Source organism: Equus asinus, chromosome 16 (assembly GCF_041296235.1).
Source record: "Equus asinus isolate D_3611 breed Donkey chromosome 16, EquAss-T2T_v2, whole genome shotgun sequence".
NCBI lineage: Eukaryota > Metazoa > Chordata > Mammalia > Perissodactyla > Equidae > Equus > Equus asinus.
Window position 1 is genome coordinate 36,878,492 of NC_091805.1, and position 23,814 is coordinate 36,902,305.

Here is a 23,814-nt window from a genome sequence, read left to right on the forward strand (position 1 = left end):
TCTAATTTTTAATGCCTTGTTGCTGTTTTCAATATGTGTGCTTCTCATACATATTGATATGGAGTACTCATGACTGTTTATTTATTATTGTCTAATGAGTATAAAAGAGTTAAACACAAATATGAAGTGAAGTTTATGCATTTTCCAAGTTTAAAAAGAATTATTTTGGCATTAAAATAACAGCAAAAAATTATAATATGTTCACTGGTAGACATCCATTGAGTGTTATAACAATAATAGTTACGATAATATAACTAATTATATTGTTTGCAGTGTAATTTGTATAATTATGTACATAATAAGCTATTTAATATTAAAAAACCAATATTCTGTGAGTTACTTATGATATAAAGATAAAAGTTAAATTTATGTAAATTCAATTTCTATTTACGTTTTACAACGTCACAAATTTTTAAGTAGTGAACGAGATGATTTAATTTAACCATTTCTAAACTTGTTAATGTGGCATGACTACTATCCATATGGTACCAATATGTAAAACAAAATTTTATAATCTTTTAGAGGATCAGTAGGTAGTTATAGAATAAGCAAGTGAAGCAGAAACCCAGATGTTTCCAGAGTTTGTAGGAAGTGGTGAACATCACATAGAAAGGTGGAAAAACAACTCAGAATAGGAGATGTGTACTATGCAACATTTGGCCCAAGAGACCAGTTCATAAGACATATTGGAGTGAAAATCTCTTAGCCTACAATATTTTACAATTTAATATTTCTTCTCTTGAATATGCTTCATAAAATACAAATTATAATTTTAAATAACAAGCTATTTTAAATGATCAGTTCACCATCAATTTGTTATTTTACCTATGATTATTCAACATTTGTTGTTGGTAGTTGCAAATTGCTGTTTGCTATTTCTCCAAATGCCTTTAATTTGTGTTAGCTCTCTGAAGTAATAATTTTCCTGCTGTGAGACTCGTGAAAGAAACCTTCTAACATTTTACTTTTAACTACCAGACTTAAATAAGGTTGTAGTTCATTTTCTAAACAAAATGAGAATGAAGAAAGGAGATGCAATATCTAAGGTGGGGCTAAATAAACTTCAGAAAAAGGAACCTGGGCTGAAAGAGCTTCAGAAAATTAATAATAATTGATAAAAAGAAGTTGAAATTCAGAAATACATTCAAGTAAAACAATCATTATAGTTAAATATTGTACCCAAGTTCCTACATAGAAAAAGAGAAAGTTGCCCTTTTTTACATCCACCAGAAAACTTGATGTGAGAAGTCAGCGGAAATGACAGAGTACGCAATGCAGAGAGCATCTTACCTGAAGACCTATGGGACCAGGCGGTCCTGGGAAACCTCTTGCACCCTCATCACCTTTCTGTCCAAACATCCCCTGTTGACCTCGGGGACCTGGCTCACCATCACCTCCCTAGAGAAGAGCAATGAAAATGACCACAAAATGGAAAAATCATGATTCTGATACTAGTCATCATAAAAATACAGCCATTTCTAACTTAATCAAAGCTGGTCTATTTGAAAGTAACCAAGTAAAGTGTAGATTAAATTTCCATTATCTGCTGCAAATATTCCATTGTTTGCCTTGCTTACATTCTTTGTTTCTGGAGTATGACTGATTTTGATTTTCTCATGTATACTAAATAAAGTCAAAGCTGCCTAATAAGCAGAAAAATGATGTTCAGAATTTACTATAAATTAAGTACTTCTCAACTGGTTATTATCTATTTTCAAATAAAGTCATGTTTTTTGTTTATAAAGATCAGCTTGGTTAGCTATATTAGATAATTCAAATTGGACTCAATGTTAAGCATGCAAACAACCATCACCACATGAAATCCACAGGTTACGGGGCAGTTCACAAATTTAATCAGGGCACTGTCAGGATTTACATTTGCTGAACAAAGAGGAATACTTACAGCAATTCCAGGGGCACCAACTGGACCTTGAAGACCTGGGGGACCAGGAGGACCCTGCAGTGAGATAAAAATCAGCAATTTTGAAACTGAAGCCAGAAGAGCCTCAGTTATGTAGTGCAGAACATTTGGTTGATCAAAGTCTATTAAGCATCTCTACACTTCTACGGAAAAAAAAGAAGCCTTTTGCATTTAGTGCAGCCAACCATTATTTAGTTTACTCCTTGAGACTCAAGACTTGCATATTTGCGGTCAATTTCAAATTGGCAGTTATCAAAAGCACTCTCATCTGTAATGTTGCGGATATTTAAAAATGGATTTTTATGCTAATATAAATCATCTTGAAGTTTCACATTGAAAAATTTTCAATTTTTTTTCTTTCAGATTCTTTTAATGAGATATGTATGAGACGGAAATAGCACATGAAAAATTCACCTATATGCCATCTTCTAAATGAATACTAGAATGCAGGGGATCCTATACAGACAGAATGTGGTGCTATAAGAAAATTTAGAGTTTTTTTCATATGTAAACACATGCAAACTCAGTGTTATATATTAAGTATAACAGAACTCTTTATTTTGAGCAATAGATTTCAACAGGTTTATGAGCCTTACATGCATAAATATTTTTTCTTAGCTGTCTACTGATCAGACACTATAAAAGATCCAAGCACTAAAGAAAAAAGAGTCATTGGATTGTATTGTTCTTTATCATAACTGCCAACTGTTGGGAAGAGAGCTTAAAGCAGAGGTTCTGAAAGTGAGATCCTTTCAGGTTTCCACTAGATCAAAATTCTTTTAAAAACACCATTGAGACATAACTTGTCTTTAAACCATGTGGAAATTTGAACTAATGATGCAAAATCGACGGAGAGTGAAATTGCCAGTGCCTTAGTCTCATTCTGAGGCTTCTAGGGTTGGAATTATTGTGTATCTTAACACATAACTTTGAAAAAGGTTTTATTAGAATTGACTGAATCCCAAACTGAATAGTTACCACAGAAGCAATACAATACTGATATTATAATCTTTGGATAGGTAAGTAGTACTATGGAAAAATATCCACGGCTAACAGCAAAAGGAATTCAATTTATAATGCCCCCTCAACAAAAAGGAGGAAACTCACATTTTCTCCTTTGTCACCTTTGCTGCCTTTTTGTCCCGGTTCACCAATTTCACCCTGTATTTGAAAGATATGAGTTAAAGTTTATCTCTGATGTGTCATACTCGCCATTGCATTGTCATCACTGTCATCTCACTAAAGTTTACTTTAATGTAATTAGGTGCTAGCGTTTAACGTCACTGTTCAAACTGTAAAAGCCTGGGTTCCCTCTGCTTCTCACTTTCTAGTATTGACTAAAACATAGACAAACAAAAGTCAACTGGACTTTGAGAAATATTACAATCGGATTTTTCATTCAAAAATCAGTTTTGTCTGAAATATTACCTGATAACAGAAGTACATTGATTTATACAAAAATATGATTACATATTAATCAAAAAGTAGTTTATTTTTTTCCTCTAGTTTTCCAAATGCTAGAATGTTGCACATTGTCAGAGTATCAGTTCACAAATTTTGTTATAGTATTTCAGAATAATATGAGAGAATATATTAAATTCAAACACTTAACACAGCTGTACATTCAGAATCAAGAGCTTAGAATCCTTACTCACATGTTAGTAAAGGATAGCGAAGGATTATCAAATATGCATGAGCTATTCTTAACTCTTACTCTGTAATATCCAAGACATGAGGGCTAAATCTATACAAGTAATTAATTAAATTAACTTCACATTTATTTCAGAAACATGAATATTTAAAAATAAGCAATTTTGGCATCTGCTATTTTTTCTCACTACCATTGTTCTTATATTCCCTTTTCTTGTTTACATCCCACATACTGTTTCATGGACTAGATACTAATTCTCAACCTCTAGAACAAGGTTTTTGAGTACAGGGAAGATGTATGAAACTTTGAAAAAGATATCTTTAGACTGGACATCTAATCTTAAATATGACTAAATCTAGTATTCTTGAGGAAAAATCAATTCTTCACAGGATGTACAAACATGAATAAAGAACACCAACCTTGTCTCCATCTTCTCCAGGGGAGCCGGCAGGCCCTGCAGGCCCTGGGAGACCCACAGGGCCTTGTACTCCATCTCTCCCCGCGGGGCCTTGGGGACCTTTTTCTCCCTGTATTGAAAATCCAGCAGATCGTCACTTTACTTTAAGAAACTCATAAATGAGCTATTTGTTACAATTTTTTGTTTTCCTGAGGAAGATTTGCCCTGAGCTAACATCTGTGCCAATCGTCCTCTGTTTTTTATGTGGGTCACCACCACAGCATGGCTGACGAGTGAGTGGTCTAGGTCCGCACCCGGGGAAAATGACCCCAGGCTGCCAAAGCAGAGCATGCTGAACTTAACCATTAGGCAACCAAGCGGCCTGCATTTGTAACAATTTTTAAGTGCAGTTACAGTCGTACTCTGGCTTCCACATTTGACAAGGAAATTTCTTAATGCTCTCAAGAAAAAAATATTTTAAAGTACTAAGTGATGACACAAAAGATCTCTACTTTCTTTCGTGACTAAGAATACTGTCCTCCTTAACAATTTAATCTCAGGCTAGGGCCTACAAAAACAATTAAGACTCAACTTAGAATTTTTCTTTCAAACACAGATTTTCTAATCAAATATTATATATATTGGTAAATCAGATGCTTTATGGTTGCGAAAACTCCCTGGGCCCTTACTCTTCCTCAGTGGTGCTACTAAAACAGCTGGGCAGCGGTGATCAGGCCTAAAAAAATCATAAAATGCATTTCCTCATAGGCCTAACTTTACAATATGCTTTATGTGTAATCTTTTTCTGTTTTTAACAAATGTTTCATGGATTTTCCTAGGTTTTGATATTTTAATTCATTGCTGCTTTTACCAATTCAAAATGACAAGGCCATTAGCTTTTTCTGTTTATGTTCTGACGATGGCATTATTTTCCTGTTTTAAAATTTACCTATATTGTGTAATTAAAAAAAATAGTGCCTTGATAATGAAGACTCTATTTTCCACTAAAAAAAAATCCTTTCAGAGTTTAAAGTAAATTATTTCCTAAAAGTCAAGATTTCATCAGTTTTGCACAAGATCTATTCCTGATTGCACTCAGTGGTTCGATCTTTTCTCCTGTTATACAAGCTGGAATCCACAAGTCATTAGCTCCTACCTCTGCATTATTCTGCTCCCCACCCTCGCTTCCCTCACCACTTCCTACCCCTATACAATGTGCAAGTTTTATCTCTTGAATATATTTACTTCACTGTATCTCCACCACTAACACCTTACCCCAAAATACTAATAGCCTTCCTCTGAACTATTGAAATAACATCTTCCTTTCTTACATTTACTCTTACTTCCTCAGTATTCCCCATGCTGTAACCAGAGGGGCAATCAGATCATCTTACCAGCCTTCTTCAGTCAATTTACTTGTTCGCCATTCCTAAGACAAGAACTGAGTTGATAACGTGCTCTACCATTATCTGGCTCCTACTACCTACCCAGCAGCATCGAGCCTCCCCTGGTCTTTCCTCCCGCATTCCAACCCCCCGAGACCTTCTTTCAGTAAAGACTGACTCCATTCCCCTTCTGTCACTTGGCCTGAGCACATGTTGTTCCTTTGGCCTGGAGTGCTCCAGGGAGGACCCTTCAACTAGGTAATTCCTCCAGATCTTTTATATTCCACCGTCGGTGTCCTATCCAAGGAAAGGCCCTACTTCCAGCTCAGGTCCTTCTGTCATAAGCTGATGTACAGCAGTGCAGTTCCTTCATCTCACTAACCAGAGTTTGTAATTATACATGTACTCAGTGATTCTTCACTTATTAATTAATTGTCCCATCAGACAATAAACTGTGTGAGGGCAGAAACATACTTCTGATGTCACCTTGGAGACTTTTTATTTCCTTCATCAAATATTACAATATCTCAAGTCTATCTTTAATCATAAAATGCGCTGTGCTATTCACAGTGTACTTCACTATTTTAAACGCATCAGCTAATTTAGATATTTCTCCTTAATTTGGATTTCCTTGCAAGCCTGAACTCCAAAAATCAATTCTTTTATACAAGAGTATCCATAAGTAAGACAGAATAATTCTTATCTGCTTTCATTATAGTGCAGATCATCTCCAGCCGGGAATCACCTGCTATTTATTTCTCCTGATCCTGGTCTGGGTGGAGTCAGAAAAAAATCTTTCAACTGATCTACATCACTCTACATTTAGATTCTTCAATTACAACTCTGCAAGAGGACAAATTCTTCCTCTGTTATGTATCTCTTGCCTACAACCTACAAGACCAGCAGAAACATCATCCATCTCTCTCTCTGTCAGCAGTCTATTTCATCACTTCTACTCCTTCATTAATATGAACAGCTGAATCATACCTTAAAAAACTGATAGAATTAGCTGTTCATCCCCATGTCCTACGTTTGCCTTGGTGTGATCTTCTATTTAGCCTATACCCATATCCTCAACTTTTATTACAATTCACAGAATCCACCCCTCTTTATTAAAAGCCAATTTATGCATTTATTTTCTGGTTATTAATTCATTCTTTTTAATGACAGCTCTGGGTCACACACTGATGATGACAATGATGATAAATTATACACTGAACAATTATTATCGTGATTCTCGAAAGTGATTCCCAGTGACAATTTCATCTAATCTTCACAAAATGTTGTGGTTATCTTCTTTTCAGAGATGAGGAAGCAGAGATTTTGAGATGTTGAGTAACTTAGCCAAAATCATGAACTAAACAAAAGGTAGAAATGAGCTCCCAATTCAGTTTTGATTAGCTCAAAGCTGGCAGCCTTGGTCTCCTCTGACACCCTTAACTTCCTCACTTTTCACTTGATTCTTTTCTTATTATTTGTTAAGTAGATAAATATCTGTGCATTATAGTAACAATAATACGAGGCAATGCATTCAATCCTACTAGTACTTCCACCCACTGCCCCCCTCTTCTTTTAGTCGCATGGCTTACTCTTAGTGTTCTCCATGCACCCCTTCCAGTCCTTTATCCTCCACCTTCTTTTTGAACCCCCTGTTGTAATTACTCTAAAGTCAAGAATGCCCAGCTGGCCAAATCTAGCTCTCTGTTTGTTTTTTCTCAGCTTTAAGTATTCCTGATCTTTTACAACATTCAACAAGTAGACTCTTTTCCCTCTTGGCCTATATGATGGTGCACCCCTAGAGATATTTTCTATCACTCATGGACTCTTTCACTCTCTCTCTCCTTAGTGGATCCTTTAAAAACTCCTACCATCATGATTCTCCCTAAAGGCAAGTCCAAATCTCAATTCTCCTCCCTGAATATTGCTTCACGTGGGAATTCAATAATATGGTCCCTAACATCCCTCTTATTCTAAATAAGTCCCAGATTTACAATCCTGACACTAATCATTCTCTCTGCAATTATATACACACATACTTGAAACTGTAAATAAGTTTTTTCTTGTATCTCCAGCTACTATTGCCTAATCCATTTATGCTTAATATACTGCCTGCATTGTGTTTTGGAACTAGCACTTTTTCTTCTATTTCTACAGTTGTCTCCCAAATAGATACATTATCAACATAGCTTCCTATCTGTAATCTTTGACTCCAGTACCTCCCTAATACAGTTAATGGTTTTCTTCAAGAATCATTCTCCCATCAAAATATTTCTATCAATGCAGTTAGAAGAGGTTTTAGCTTTCTTCTCTTTGCATGACTTCCAGAACCTCCCCAATAGAGTTTTTAATCTGATTGATTAATTTGGAGTTACAGATTAGGCCAGAGTGATTGCCATAAGTAAGTCATGTGGATATTCATAGCTCTTGGTTCCCATTTTCTCCCTTCCAAGGAAGTGGGTTAGTGGTAAGCGGACCAAGTACTTGCCGTCCACAGAGCCCCATCTTGTCTTTCTCTTTCTTTATGCAAGACTTAACCTACTGATAATTATGCAACATTTTTATAACACAAGTTGCTCAAAGGAGTTAAGGTCCACAATTTATATTTGGTTTAGAAGAAGTAAAAGGCTGCACTTAACATCTTAGCCAATGTTTCCATCAGTTTTCACTAAACCTCTGCATGGAAGTCTATGGGTACTTTCACCCAAACTTTTATAACCATTTTATGACACTATCCCTAAAGAGACACTTTCTTCAAAAATACTACCTAATACAGTGTCCAGCACTAGCTGCTCCAATAACATTGTCGAACAAAAGACCAGTAGAATGAACATCTTGGAATTTTTATTAGTGGTGGGAATAACTGAGAGAGAACAGATGGGCAGAGCATTCCCTTTTCCCTTCATAGTCATAACATCATCAATCGCTAATAAAACTCAGGCCCAAATCTTAGCTCTTACAAGGGCTTCTGTCAATAATTTCTCCTCTGTCTCACCAAATTAATTTCTTATTATAACTTTCAGTACTTTTACATATGCTTGTCTTTGTTTCAATATTTTACTTTTTCTTCATAAAGTAATGGCATTTAACCACTTTAAAACCTAGCATTCAATAGTGTACCTTTACAGAATTCTTGACTTCTCTAAATAGTATACTCTCCATTTGTACAAAAAATAATGTCTACCCTTTTTCTCTGTATGTCTTCTTCATTGTGCTGTGCCAAGATATGGGTGTCCTGGATTTTTGAATGAATTTGTATTAAAGGGCCTGAATCTACATCTTTTCTAACCCCTCCCAGTACACAGTATTCTACAAAAGTTTTATGAACAAATATTTAGTTTTTGAGGTTGGCTGGAAATTAATAGGACTTGTAAGAGGGAGGCAAAGAATAATTTTTTCATAGTTGACTATAAATATCTCAGAAAATAATGTCTAAATTTTCAACAAATTTACTAATCTGGAGATATATTGCTTTAAAAAAATTCTCATCAATTAAAAGTGCTTTTTCTGTCACCCAAAAATTGTATCCACAAGGTGCCATAGCCTTATTCTAATATTCTTAATGCTTTTGAAAGATAATAGATTACAGAAAACAATCATTTTAATTTTGAAACACTTGAATATTATCACAAACAGTAATGAAAGAAAATGCATACAATGAGAGCAATTTACTAAATCTGAATCAACTTGCTAAAACTGAAGTCCTAGTGATAAAAAACTATTTTGAAAATTACTTAAAGGCTTAAACTAGATTACATATGTTAAGACATATGCATACAAAAGTATTAAATTCATATTTTTGTGTATTATGGTCAGCAATTTTTATCTACATTTATTGAATGAGTTTGTGTTTTAATCTTGGAGGATGAGAGAATGCTTTTTTTTCTTAGAAAGTTAATATGATTAAATCAAAAGCAGGAACAAAAATAGGGAAAAAATCTTGACAAAGGAACATAAACCAAATGAATGGAATAGTCCATAATCATTTTAATATAAAATTTTAAAATCCAATAAATGTAAGACAAAATAATTGGTCAGATCTTTCTCATCTCATTCACTGTAGATCAACACTCAGATTACATGAGAAAGGCAGCCACTTTCTATGGGTCTCATTTACAGACTATGGGAATAGTGGAAATGAAGTTGTGTTACAAGAGGAGTGGAAAGTGCACACTTTTTGACTATAAAGCAGCAAGGTATAGTTTTAATCAAAACTCCAATTTTATTTTTTTAAAGGAGCAAAATCAGAAGCCTTTTCCATTAATAATATCCAACTCCCTCAAAGGTATTAGGGTTTCATAAAGTATGGAAAAATGTCATCTTATTTAATTGAATTTGAAATTTTCTCTATTATAAATATAAAAAGAGGAGTGTTTTTATGCCAGGCACATATGCAAAGAGAATGCAGTAGAGTACGAAGAGCTAATATCCTTGAATAAAAATTAATAGCTTGTGCAGGGTGGCAGTATAATATATTTTCTCTATTAAATTACTTACAGGAGCACCTTTCTCTCCAGCTGGACCGGGAGGACCCTGGGGTCCTGGACGCCCCGGCAAACCAATTGGGCCAGCTGTACCTGCTGATCCACGTTCTCCCGGTGAGCCCTAATACATGGGAAAGAAAGTATTTGTTATTAATGATGAAAAAAGTGATACTGGCTTCAGAATCACTATCTTAATAGTGGAATCTTATAGCATAGTAAATAATGTAAAAGTTACTTTTAGACAATTTTAAGATTTCAAACAGGAACAATTAGTACTGTTTCAAAGATTAATTTCTAGCCCCCAATATTAAATATAGATATTTAAGTTAGGACATATTGATAAGGTGAAAAAATATTTCAAAACTATTTCTATTTCATATTTTATAGAGGCTATCTTTTTTTCACTTGTGCTCACAATGCTTTGTAAAACATAAACACAATAAATCACTTCCTAATCAATTTTCTGCCTGTATTATTATGGACTGGCAGAATACACTTTCTAGACGAGTATTTCTCAAAGTGATTTTTGGGCTTCACCTCAAACTTGCTGAATGGCATTTTCAGAGTCCTAAAAATGAGTTCAGGAATTGTCATTGCATTAGGTTACAAACATAATTTTTTACATAATAAATTTTGATAATCACTATCTCAGAGTTTGGACTTTTTCCCAGAAAATAAGTCCTTAAATTTATCTTACAGTCCTGTAGGGACCATTGGGTTTTATTACGCACACTGACAAGATAATTCACATTTGATTAGGTACATCCAATTGAGTTTCAAAGAAGATGCCATATATTTTCAAGTAATTTTCTTTAAAATATACATAATATGTGAAATTAAAAAAAAACCAGTATGGATACTGCCTTCATAATAATTACCTCTAGCAATAATTTAAGAAAACACTATCTAAAGCAAGAATAAAAGAAAAGCAAACATATATTTACTAAGTCACGTAGAGTTCTCACGTGACTTAGTAACTTATTTACTACCTCCATTTTTATTTAAGAAAAGAAAACAAGAATGCTGTCTTTGGATTAGATTCCTAGATGGTTGGTGAAGTTATAATTTATCACTTTCTTCATGATTGAACTAAATGTGGAATATTAGGAAATATGATTATTAGTAGTTTTCTTTAATAATTAAGATGTTTAGATAATAAGATCATTTCAAAACTTATAAAAGAAATGACTTTTAAAAGGTGGAAGATACAATACTTTAACACATTTTCTAATATTATATTGCCATATAATTGAAAATCATTTTATTACACAAATATGAATTACTGACTTTGTTCTAATTTATATTTTTGTTAGCTAGAGAACTAATTATGTATCAACACAGGAACAATAATAACAATGAAACAATTTGTATTTACATAGTGCTTTACAATTTATGAGTCAGTTTCACATTGTTTGTCATTTTATTCTCACAAAATTCCATGGAATGGATAGTACAGTTGTAACATATCAGTTTTAAAAATGAGGAACCTGTGGCTCAAATAGGTTAGCCATCCTTCCTATAATCACATAACTAGTCAAGGGAAACCCTGACCTTGGACTCTTCCCTGTGCTTTCTTCACAAAGCTGTCCATTGCTTCTCCCTGATGAAAACATCAGTGACTCCCAGAGGCTATTTAATTGAAGTTTCTTTAAACTTATTACTTACTCAATTTTACTGAAACAGTCATTAATTAGAAAGGCTTATAAGAATATTTACTACCTAATTTCCTGACGTTATTTTTCTGGCTAAATTCATAAGGTACATGGAATAATTTTTGTTTAGCCAGTTATTGGAATATTAAAGCAATTAAAATAAATAGAGAGGATACAGACATGAGGTTACGGGAATAATTGAAGAGTAACACCAGAAAAAGTGATTTGTCTCTCATTTTTTCACTTTAGGATTAGTTGAACCACTGTTACAGTTTTTTTATTCATAGGGTATCAAACTTAGGAGATAGAAATAATTTACAGAAACTTTACCAAAAATATGGTTAAATAAATCATAAAATTTGAACTTGACATAAACAAAAAGTGGCAATTTTGACTATATATGTAAAAACAAACCCAGGAATTGTTCCTCATATTGCATAACAATAACGAAGAATTATGTGAAAATTAAATTTTTACCAATTACTTATTTCAAATACTAAAGAAGAAGAAATGATTACAAAGGAAAATTGCAGTTAGTATTTTTTAGATAATAAACGTCTACTCTGCCAAAATGTTCTTTTTAATTTGACAATATTAAAATATATTCTGTAAAAGGGTCACCCACAAGTGGTATAGCTGTTAACCAGGTGGCCGACTTCAAATGAATGAGTCCAGAGGCCAGTGCGGAAGAGAAAAATAAAAGGAGAGCCCTCTAAGTGTTGTACATTCAAGAAGTCCAACCCTAACAAGAAAGGAAAGCTCTGTCTCTATTTCTTAGAGAGGGAGGTCAGAAGCAAAGACTGGAGGAGGAGGAGAAGGGAGAGGGAGGGCGAGAGAGAGCTGGGGAGAAGGAGAGAGAGACAGAGAGCAAGAGAGAGAGAGAAAGAAAGAGAGAGAAAGAAGGACGAGGAAGAGAAGAACAAGGGCCTGAAATTGAGAGGAATGCAAAGGTGTTCCCCGGATTACACAAAAGAGAGAAAGAAAAAGTTCAGTAATGAAAGCAATATTTTTTTGGTAATAGAAAAATATCAATAGAAGACAATGTATAATATGCTCAGGGTGATTCTGTTTTATTCAGGTTAATACTAACATTCCTAAAAATAAATTTCTACTTTTCTGTAAAACTGATTTATTGAGAATCAATGTGCCCACAAGTGTGACTGTATTACATTTTTGTTTTAAATTTTTACCCATAAAACCTCAGAATAGGATTACTACCCATTGGTGTTATCAAATCTAAACTAAGCATTCAATTTAAGTGCTGAGATATTTTATTTGTAATTGGCTATACAAAAGGAGATGCAATTTTGATTTGTCAGGCCATGAAATCCTTCCCTCTAACCCTGCTTTAAATTTAAACCCCAACTGTTTGAAGATATCACATTAGACTGTGTTGAAGTTGACAGCTACGAGACCGGAATGATAAAAGGAGAGATTTTCTAGAAAGCAGAAGTGTATCTTAAGAGAATTTTATTGTTTCAATTAATGAGGCTACTAAACAATTATTATGTTAAATACTTTGTGTATGTAATATAATTTAATTTCTGTACAATTTTCTTCTTTTTCAGGTAAAAGTCATAAAGCTCAGGGTCTAGCTGATGTGCCTTGATTCACACAAAGTTTTTTCCTACAATGCTGAGTACTTCATGAATAGTGAACAAAAGTTCCCTGATTGCTTGTAACACTATAATTCAAACATTGTGCTAAATTTTAATAAGTAGAAGAAATTTAGCCGTATAAGGCCACTTCTGCCAGAATAAGCTCATATTGGTTAAACACTCTCTCAAATGATAAAACTTTAAAGAACTGATGGTAATGCTCATCTCCTTTGTCCAGATAGTCAGTCTCTGTTATTCATATAGTTCATTTGAACTTTCATATACAATTCATTAGAATCTTTGCCCTTTGTCACTCTTGCTTAAAAGTTTATTTTTAATTTTCAACAACAACAAAGAATTGTTTTCAGTTTTGAGAATTATTCAACACACATGACACTCACTATGGGACTTTTTCATTAGGTTCTACCTCTGATTTTAAAAGTTAAGTATTTCTTTCTTATATGCAGAACTCTAAACAGTTTGAGTTAATGCATCTTTTTGAGAATATATTTATCCTTTATCTTCCCAGAAAAAGTCATATATACATACTCAGAAGTTTGTTTTTTTACTTTATATTTTAGTATTGTGATGTTAAAATTATTTTCTCCTAAAATATATCTCTCATTGTCCCTCTAACACAATATACCCACTTCTACCTCTGAATGTTTGGTTACACTTACATTCTATCTTGGAAAGTCTTTGGTCTTTTCCAGTACTGTTAAAATTCCAGCCATTCTTTAGGCCTGGGATAACAACCACCTTTTCCAAAAGTTGTATTATTCTGAGAATTTAAAGCATGAGACAGCCTTCTTAACATTCCTTACACAGTCTACCATAGTACTGGAGGTTTTCTACCATTATTTTCTGAAAGAATTAATTTAGCATTTGGAGTACTGAATTTTCTCCTGTAAATACCTCCATGATTTCTTCACTAACATTTCAAAAGCATAAAATACTTACTGTCTGCATTAAAGAGTTATAAATAGTAGTAATCAGTATAAAAAGATAAAATTAGAGATATGTATTGGTCTTTTTGTGAACATGATAGAAATGTTAAAAAATTTAGGATCTAAATGTAATCAGGTGTAATCCATAGAAATTTTCCAAATTTTCAGGACAAAGAACAGTAATCAAATGTACACTTTCCCTAGAAGACATAGTATAAAAATTAAGAGAAATATATATTTCCTTAACTAGGTATATTATGACTGACAAGTTACATGAAAATAACTCATGGTGTGTACTTAAGAAAAGAATGCTTGTTAATACTGAAGTCTGTTTAATACTGAAAACTAATCGAATACTTTCATGCATATCAAGTAGAGAAAGAATGCTGATTTGAAACAATAATGATGTGCATAGTCTGTAGATATTAAATATTATTTTTTATTACAAAGCTTAACTATTTTAATTATTCCCTTGGAGCATTCATAAGATTAAATTTCAGATTGCCACCTTGCTTGTGGAAAGTGCCTTAAAATTAACAATAAAAACATACTACTTTCGTTTAGTTAAAATATTGCTCATGATCATGTCATAGCTCGTTAACTTAGAAACAGTGGGTGAAAACAAGAAGAGACTATATTGATGTATATTTGTGCCCTAAAGTACAACTGCAATTTCCTTTTCCATTAATTACTTCAGACATTCTATGTCTAGATATTTTTAATAACAGCATGCACTGTAATGATTTTATTTGATACACCTATAAATGAAAAGTGAAAATCTCTGAAGATACATACTGATTAAACAAATGATATTACAAACTTCCAAATCTTATTTAAATATTCTCAGGTCAACTTTTAAAAGAATAAGCCTTATAAATCCTGTAGCCCCAACTGAATCACTGGAGAAGTCCCATTTCTTTCAAAAATGAAAATTTAAACCCAATATATTAAATAGAGAACATATTTACATATTCAACAAAAAAATAGTGAGAATCCACTCTCTTGACACTGACTGGGAATACAAAATGTACTGTGGTAGGTTTCAGCCCCTGAGAAACTTACATTGCAAATAAATTTTTTTCCATAAAAGGTGGACATCGATAGTGATAGAAATCATTGCATTGCTTTATAACTGGCTGTAGTAAAGAACAGAGGGATTTACAACTGTCAGAAAAATAAAAACTTACATCTGAAACAAATATGTTTGGGTTTAAACATAGGTTAAATGGATAATTATCAGCTCCACAAATGCAGGATTTTTGCTTGTTTTTTTACTGGTCTCCAGCACCTCGAGCAGTTACCGGCACACAACAGACCCTAAGTAAATGTGCCAATTTCATGTGTGACATTTTCCTTTCCAGCACTGGAATCAATACCTTTCCCATCTTAAGCAAACTGATTACCCTCACTTGGTTAATATGGCTCACTTTTTTTTGCCAATAAAATGGAGACAGAAATAGTTTGTCATTGGTTTTTCCATGTTTAATGTGGTGATAATATCTAAAGCTCTTTGAACAGTGCCTTAAAGTAGGAATGCAACAGATGTTAGAGAACTGTCCATAAAGAGCTAAATGTTTCAAAAGTAGATATGCGATTCAAATCATCATAGAAGAAAATTTTACAGAAAAGAATACTGAGGTCCAGAAGGTTATATGGAATAACAAGGTAATACTGTTAAAAGAAAGGTGGAGTTTTTCTACATAACAGTATCTTTAATCCTAATTTCAACTCTCTACAGCAATGATGGATATTTTACACATCAAAAGTTCTTAACTGGAACAAACTCACAGAAAAAGGGGCTAAAACCTATAGAAATATCATTTTCCCAATTTGTGATTTAAATAGCAATGAAAATGTAGTAAATTAAAAGTTTTCCAAAGGCAATGATACGTGTTGAATTACATGAATTATAATGACCATAATATCATAAAGTATTCTGTTATTTTAACACTAAACATTAACCACTACAGGTCGCTTGTTTTCAACTGCAAGGTGGACATTTACTAAGGGAAGAATTTACGTTTCTCTATTTAGTTACCTTTCTTTAACTTTACGTTAGCTTTACCCTCTTCTGCAGCTCCTTCACCTAAACCTCACAATGGTAATGAAACAAGAAGCAATAGCATCCCTTTATGTTCTTGGAGCACTGAAAACAGTGGTTATTTCTCCGACTCTTCACACAAAGGAGAACACCCAGATAAATATTTTCTTAGTTATTTTCACTGAGTGTTTCATATTCTGAAGAGCAGTTGTAAAGTAAATGAAAGTGGTAAACGGAAATTATCTCATCAGCATTCAGTTAAAAGGCAGCTCCCTAGAGAGAATAGAAGCTTAAACACAAAAAGTTCTTATGAACAAGATCTATACAAGTAGAAGGCAAAAACGTCTACTCCTTTCTTTTTAAGGCCAAGTTGAAGTTCACGGCAAAACTAGTATGAGGTAATTTCTACTCTCCAGATTACATATATTTTAGGTCAGATAAGTTAAAAATTCAGATAAAATATCAAGCATTACCAGAATTTAAAGCATAAATTCGGAATGATTAAGTTGAAGTCCTGCAATATCTCAATCTTTGGTGAGTGAGCCCCACCACCATCTCCATACTTTGCTCAGCCCTGGTTGGATGTCATAACAGTCCACTGAGATCTACTGGGGTTCCAATAGAGAAAACGTGCTTTATCTTAAAAAGTATAGTATAGGACCCAATTAGTCACTTGGTGTATAAGGAAAAGTCAGTGAAGAGAAGGTTCTCTGGAATAGGATGTAGGAAAAAAATTAGAAGAAATAAGAATTATGATAGGAAGGGTATGTAAACTCCTAAGGAAAAGATGACAACAGAAAGAAATAATAGCATAGAAAGAGGAAAAGAGGGTCAGAAGCATCACGAGACAGTTACGAAACAGAAGTCAAAAGAAAGGTGTAAAGACTGATGGACAGCACAGTGGTGAAATCGTGGACATTTACTTTGTAGCAGCTTTGTATCTGGCTCCCTCTCATATACTTTCTTTATATATTAACCATAATGTGGTTGTAAAGATAGAGGGCTTTTACTAAACACGCTATTATATTTTTTTTTAATCTCCTCATTTCCAGAGAAATAACTGTTGGCAATGAGGGGATTCCATCTCAGAAAAAATACATGGAAAGATTATGTAGGGAATACATTTTCCTTGATTTTGTTTCATGAAAATATAGACGGTAGGTGCAATCTGAGAATGTGCTGGCATGACATATTTGTATATACTCTGTTTACAGAAATATACAACATTTACTTGGTTTATATTCAACATGTGAGAAAAGTGGTGCACTGCCTTTCTCTTGCTGTTCCGTCCCTTGTTGTTTTCTGCCTTGTGTGTGGGCGTGAAGGCAGCCACTTAGTGAGTAAACCCCTTGATCAGAAAACATGCCTGTGATTTGACTGGCATCTATTACCAGCTCTTGGATACAACATCGTGCATACAGCGAACACTTGGTTTCTGCCAGACTTTAAAAACCCAAAGTCATAGCACCCTGCTGGGATAATTTTGTCTGTCTTAAGTGGGAGCAATAAAAAAATGTTTCTCAACATACATTTACTCCTAGTAGCAAAACCTTTAAAGCACTATAAAATTGAAATACCAGTTCTTTGCTAAGAGGATTAAAATAGTGCTGAGTGCTTTAAGACTAAACTTAGCATACAGAAAACTTGCTTTTCATAGATAAAACAGATTTTTATTTATAGCTTCAACTTCAACATAATGCCTTTAGGCAAAAATCATTGTCCTCACCTCGTCTTCTTTGTTCTATCTTTTAACATAACACATTATTTACTATGTTATTTTATCTATCTCATATCTGTCTTCCTCAGTAAACCATAAGCTTTTTGCAGGAAATGTCCATTTAATGACTCTATATAACTTCAGTTTAATAGATTGTCTGATATATTCAGATATTTATTTACTTACAATTTTTTTTTACAAAAGAAGGCTTATAGCAGCTTACAGAGAAGGTATAAAATATAAGAGAATATAAATAAGAAACAGTTAAGCAAGAAAAATGATAAGGAGGTAACTTTTTATTGGCATAAAATAGAACCAAGAATATTAGTAATCAAAAAATGCACACTATAAACTAAGGTTTTTCCCAACTGCAGGTCATGTTCCATTGGTGGGTTATGAAATCAATTTAATGGGTTTTGTCCAGCATTTTAAAATTTTAACTAGAATAAAATATAGATAATATTAAGGTACACCATATGTACTTTTTTTATAGTGAGTTGTAGTCAAAAAGTTACAAAAACAGTCATAAAGCAAAGAGTTATCTCCTCCACTGTCTCAATTTTGACTCCATGATTTCTGTAAGCCAAAGCAAAATGAGAAATCTAATTTTCATAATTTGTAACAGTTAAAAGAAAAAAATAAATCAGCTAACTTCTCAAGAAATTATAAGTATTTCCCAAGCTATGATTAGCAAGCGACGACTTCTGAGAATATTCATAATGAGGGCCCTGTCTAAAGTGATCTCCCATATCCTCAAATAGATCCCTTTGGTTGATGCAATTCTACACATCATTCCCTCTAAACACAGGCCATTGGCATCACAGCCACACCTAGCACAGGTCAGTAAATCTGCTGCTATAGGATGTCATAGCAACATGATACAAATAGCCTGGTCTATGTTTCTGATTGCATGGATTATGGACAAAGAGAATGGATGCCAAATACATTTATAAATGAGTAAATGGATACAAGGACAGATGGATGACTACTAAATATTATATTTTGCTTTGTATGGGTCAGAAAAAACAAGAATATAGTGTAAAAGGTGCATAATTGTGTCATGTACAAACTTGACAAATCTCACTGTGAGCAAGAGTTGTTAACTGATAAAGCCTTGCTTAGAGTTTTCAGTTTCAGTTCATTGATAACTTGTGCAATGAGGGGATTTATTATTTCTCTCGTAATCCAGAAATATACAGTACAACTCTGCTTAAGAATTGTATTCTAGGATAAAGAAGCTAAGGATTCAACAGCATATTGAAAAACATCTTAAGGATTCCACCTGTTGACTTGTTTAAGTAATTTAATCTTTGATTTATTCAAATTAAGCAACAGTTATAAAGAGTACATATAGGAATATTACAGCCCAGTGAGCTGTAATATTAGCTCCTCTAACTCTCCTCCTTCTAACAAAATTGTTCACAGTTGAGAAAGGTCAAGAGGACTTGGCAAAATGGAAACAAAATAGAGAGAGAGAGAGAAAGAAAGGGACAGGGAACTTAAGCAGATGTTTACAGAGTAAGAGATATACTCATCTGGAAATGAGTCTATATAATGTGCTATCATGGATTTTTGTCTTCAAAAGACTATGAACTTGGGCAAGTTGTTTACCTTCTCTAAGCCTCAGATCTCTTGCCTTTAAAAATGGAACGATAGTATCTACCAGGCCAGGCTGCAAGAATCAAATAGAATAATGATTATAAAGTTCCTAGAATTAAGAGTTGAAAGAGTAAACTGTTTAAACATTTCATTTCCTTTTTCTATTTTTCTATTTTCTATTTTCTTTACCCTTCACATTCTTTAGTCACATTCTTTTTCTCCAAGAACTCATTACTTTATTTTCTCCTTAATACAAATAACTGCAAAATCTCCATCTCTCTCTGTTTCTGTGAATTTCAGTCCTGCAACTTACTATTATTTGGTCAATATCCCAAAAGTAAAGTTAATAATATGATGTAAACTCAGACCAATCTATTATAGAATCAAGGAGTTCTACAGCATATTCTTACGCCTTTATCTGTATGACTTAAAATTTCATAATCTCTCACCAACTGACTAGTTATTTCCCTCCATTTTGATGTCATCTTTTTTGATAAACATGACATAACAGAACCTGTTATCTTTTTTGCCAAAGAATACACCACTCCTGATTTTGTGCTTTTAATATCAATTGCAAGGTAACCCCACAGCAAGTCTTGAACCTCAAAAAATAAGAATTAATAGTAACAAACTTTCTGGATAAGTAATGGTTTACATTCAGAAAGTTAACAGTTTTTTGTTTTAATCTTAGTCATCTGGAATAAAAGTTTTTCAAAATCAGATTTCACATGCACATAATTGCTTTAAATGGAGTAAATGACAGCTTGTTTAGCACTTGTTGGAGGAGTCATCATCATGAACCTCTTTATTTTATAGCAATTACAGCAATAGTGTAAGGAACTAATAAATATGGATATCTTTCCTGTTAGTGGTTTGTCTTCTGTCGACTTTAAGGAAGAATTTTAATTGGTTGATGCCTACAGTATTGGATACGTGAATTTCTTATAAGAATAGGTGTTACCTCCAAATGAATAAACTCACAGGGAGCATCTGTGGAGCATTTCTGTTGGCAAAGTATAAAGGCCTTTTAAAACCTTTTGTGACTGCTAAGAGATTTTGGGTTTTCGTGTGAGAATGTTTTGTGTTTGTTGTTGTTCTTGACCAGGTGAAATTGCTCCAGGCATGGAAGGCATCACTAAACTGTCATTCCCACAGGGACACAAGCTTGAGGTCATCATTCAGGTTTCATCTTTCCTCACTGTCCATTTCCAATCTAAATCTAAATCCTACAATCCTGCCTTCCTAGTGTTACCTCTGCACTGTCCTTTCACTTCCCACTGCCCTAGTCATTGGCTCACTCATATTATGACATTGATCACTGGATTTGTATGCTCATAGAGTCTCTCCACCTGTTATATATTACACATGAGTGATGATTTTTTTCCCTAAAACTTTAATTTTTTTACTCCACTTGCTCCCCAAGTTTCAAATCTTCAAATTATTTCAACTCGGCATTTTAGAGCTTCAATGATCATATGCTGTATTATATTTCTGCTTTAGCCTCACAATATGTAAACACATAGCAAAGTGCCGGGATCCTAGCAAGAATTCATCAAATTTTAGTCCTTTTCCGAAGGTGCTCCACTTCGGTAAGACCAGACATTCCCTAAACACCTTATCATTTTCCTAATACCATTTTCTTAATCTTAAATGATTTTGTAATCCTCTGCACTCTGTGAAGCCAAGTTCAAGCGCCACCTCCCATGTGACCCTTCCGCTGATTTCTCTCCTCTCCCTCCCATCCTTGCATAGTTACCATTTATTGTTTGTATGTCATCAGGCATTTAATCATTGACTGTCTTATAGTGCTGTTTAGTCTTTGGTGTGTTTATTTTCAAAACTATTTACCTTATTTTAAGTCTGTTAAAGGGATATCTTCCATGGAGCTTAACTATATACAGGGAAGTAAATAGTAATAACCAAATAAATGGTTGTTGAAGCCGGTTAAATAAATAACATATTAGATTTTTATATCATATTTAATATGTTATTCTACATGTAACTGGATTATTGTTTATTAACATCCTGTTAAAGTGTATCTCTTGGGTATATTATTTCCCCTATAAATACATTGATTTCAACTGTTCTAAACATTTGGAATAGAATTGTTTCCTTGATCTCAAAAAATAACTTTAAACAATTTAATCTTTCCGATCATAATTCAGGTTTTACAGACATACTAATCATTGATCTTAAGTAAATATATATATACACATACATATATTCCTAAAATAAAAGCACTTTAGAACCTGAATATCTAGTTAAATGGATTGCATTGTACTAAAAATTTTCAAGGTTCTACGCTTAAACAGGAAATTTTTGTCTTATTCAGCTGTTGTTCCTACTATTGCTATCACACTAACTTATGAGGATATTTAAAAATGTTCCACATAAATTTATGAATTTTATGAATATGGAAAGTCAAATATAGTTACCAAAATATTTTATTTTTCTTTTAAAAAAAATCTTTACCAGATGCCTATACATACCTTAATCATTGTAATATGACATTTGCACGATCTACAGATTAAATAGAATGCTAATCAGTCTGCCAAAGGTTATATTGCTGTGTTCTCAGTGTTAACTATGATATATACACTTTACTCCAATATCAGGCTTTATGATGATTCATATAAGTAGATACAGAATGATTACTGTGTATCAGGCACTGTGCTGTGAAGGCAACCAAAATAATACAGGGAACTCACAGTCTAATGAGACAATCAATTATATTCCAATGTAATTTCTAAAATACAAATTATAACACAGAGTGCTGAGGGTGAAGAAATTTCAATAATAAATGAAATGGAGGCAAACTCTCCAAAGACAACTTTATACAGATTTAACACTAAGCTTGATCTCTATGGATGAGTAGGATCTTTGTCAAGTAGTGAAAGACAAATTGGGGTTTCTTGGAAGAAGGGGAAAATGAAAAAGTATTTTCTCTGCAAAGTATAAAAGATCACAGTAGTTTGAGAAGCAAGAAGTTCGATGCACTAGATTGTGTAGAATTAGAGGGCAGACAATAAGGAAAATAAAGTAGGCTATGGCGATTGGGATCAAATTGTGAAGGTGACTTGTTGGTCATGATGAGGAGTTTTTGGTTCTGAAAGTAGCATGGGACCATGAGATATATATAAGCAAAGGAACGGCAGTTAAGGATATGTAACTATAATTCTAGAATCAGAGGGCAAAACTGACTAAAGAGGGTAAGAAAATGGAGCCAAGGAGATGAGTTAAGACACTTAAGCAAGGAGAGACAAGAAAGATTCTGAACAAAGGTAGTGGTAGTGGAAATGAAGAAAAAGGGTCAAATTAAAGAAACATTTTGAAGATAGAACTAATATGACTTCAACACGTTGTATGAGGAAGTTGAGAGGGATTTAAGGCAACTTTCAGCTTTTCAGATTGCCTAAATAAACTGAGAATGAGAAGAGGCCACTAAAATTGTTAGTTTGGCTGTTTCTGGTAACCTTTCAGAGTACAGATATGAACAATGGTGACTTTATGAAAAAATGAAGGCTGTATTTGATTGCTTTCTTAGGGATTGAAATATATCTCAAAAAAAGGAAAGGTAAAGTAAAAGTATGATATTTACTCATTTACCAATTATTTCATAAGGTTACATTGACTAAATAAAGCAATCTGGATAATACTTAAAATGAATATATGCCTTTCATACTCATGAGATTTTTTAAAAAGCATTGACAAAATTCAATTCTCACCAAGTACTCAGAATCAGAAAAATTATGATTTATTTCCTAGGGTATTGTAAGAGGCAAGGCAGATCCTTTTACCTCCCAACAGCAGCAGTGGAATAAATATTTCCAGTCATCTAAACTCTTCTGTTTCTGCACTCATTAGTGCATGCAATTAGTAGAAACCAGGCACTGACTGATTTGATTGACATGTGTTTATTTTCTTGCCCACACACTGTGGGATCACAGCATGAGCGTAATGAAAGAAGAGCTGTAATTTGCAACCATGTATAGCGTGGATATTTATTATAATCATACTTACAACTGGACCTGGTGGGCCCTGGGGACCTTCCCCTCCTTTCAGTCCAGGTGCACCCTAGGAAAAGTGAAAAAACAAAGAAAATGAATCAATCTGAATTAATATAAATAGGAGGAGATGTATGATTGATAAAATGAGGATGCTAGGAAGTATTTTTAGACACAAATACATATTGTTATATATCTTATGATAATCAATGCATATTCTTACATATTTTCCCTTAGTTACTCATGAATATTTAGTTAGGACCTGAAAAAAATACTTCTAATAAGCAATTTCATTCAAATGCTTTCTCTATATGTTGATTATACCTGAGCTCCAGGAAGACCTCTTTCACCTGGGAAACCACGTAGTCCTGCCGGTCCATCTTTCCCTGAGATACCTTGAGGACCTGGGTCACCCTAAAGA

The 23,814-nt window shown here is 33.5% G+C and overlaps 1 protein-coding gene across 7 annotated transcripts in view; it reads right to left on the reverse strand.

The window, feature by feature from the left end:
* The window catches only part of COL11A1 (collagen type XI alpha 1 chain), a 195,560-nt gene that overhangs the window by 45,777 nt on the left and 125,969 nt on the right, over nt 1–23,814 (reverse strand). For all 7 annotated transcript variants that reach the window (XM_070486935.1, XM_070486936.1, XM_014865260.3 and 4 more), the window contains 7 exons: nt 23,718–23,807; nt 23,410–23,463; nt 9,849–9,956; nt 3,992–4,099; nt 3,029–3,082; nt 1,904–1,957; nt 1,291–1,398 (listed from right to left, as the gene is read on the reverse strand). In XM_070486935.1, coding sequence (XP_070343036.1) covers nt 1,291–1,398; nt 1,904–1,957; nt 3,029–3,082; nt 3,992–4,099; nt 9,849–9,956; nt 23,410–23,463; nt 23,718–23,807 — 576 coding nt within the window. The remainder of the gene's footprint in view (nt 1–1,290; nt 1,399–1,903; nt 1,958–3,028; nt 3,083–3,991; nt 4,100–9,848; nt 9,957–23,409; nt 23,464–23,717; nt 23,808–23,814) is intronic.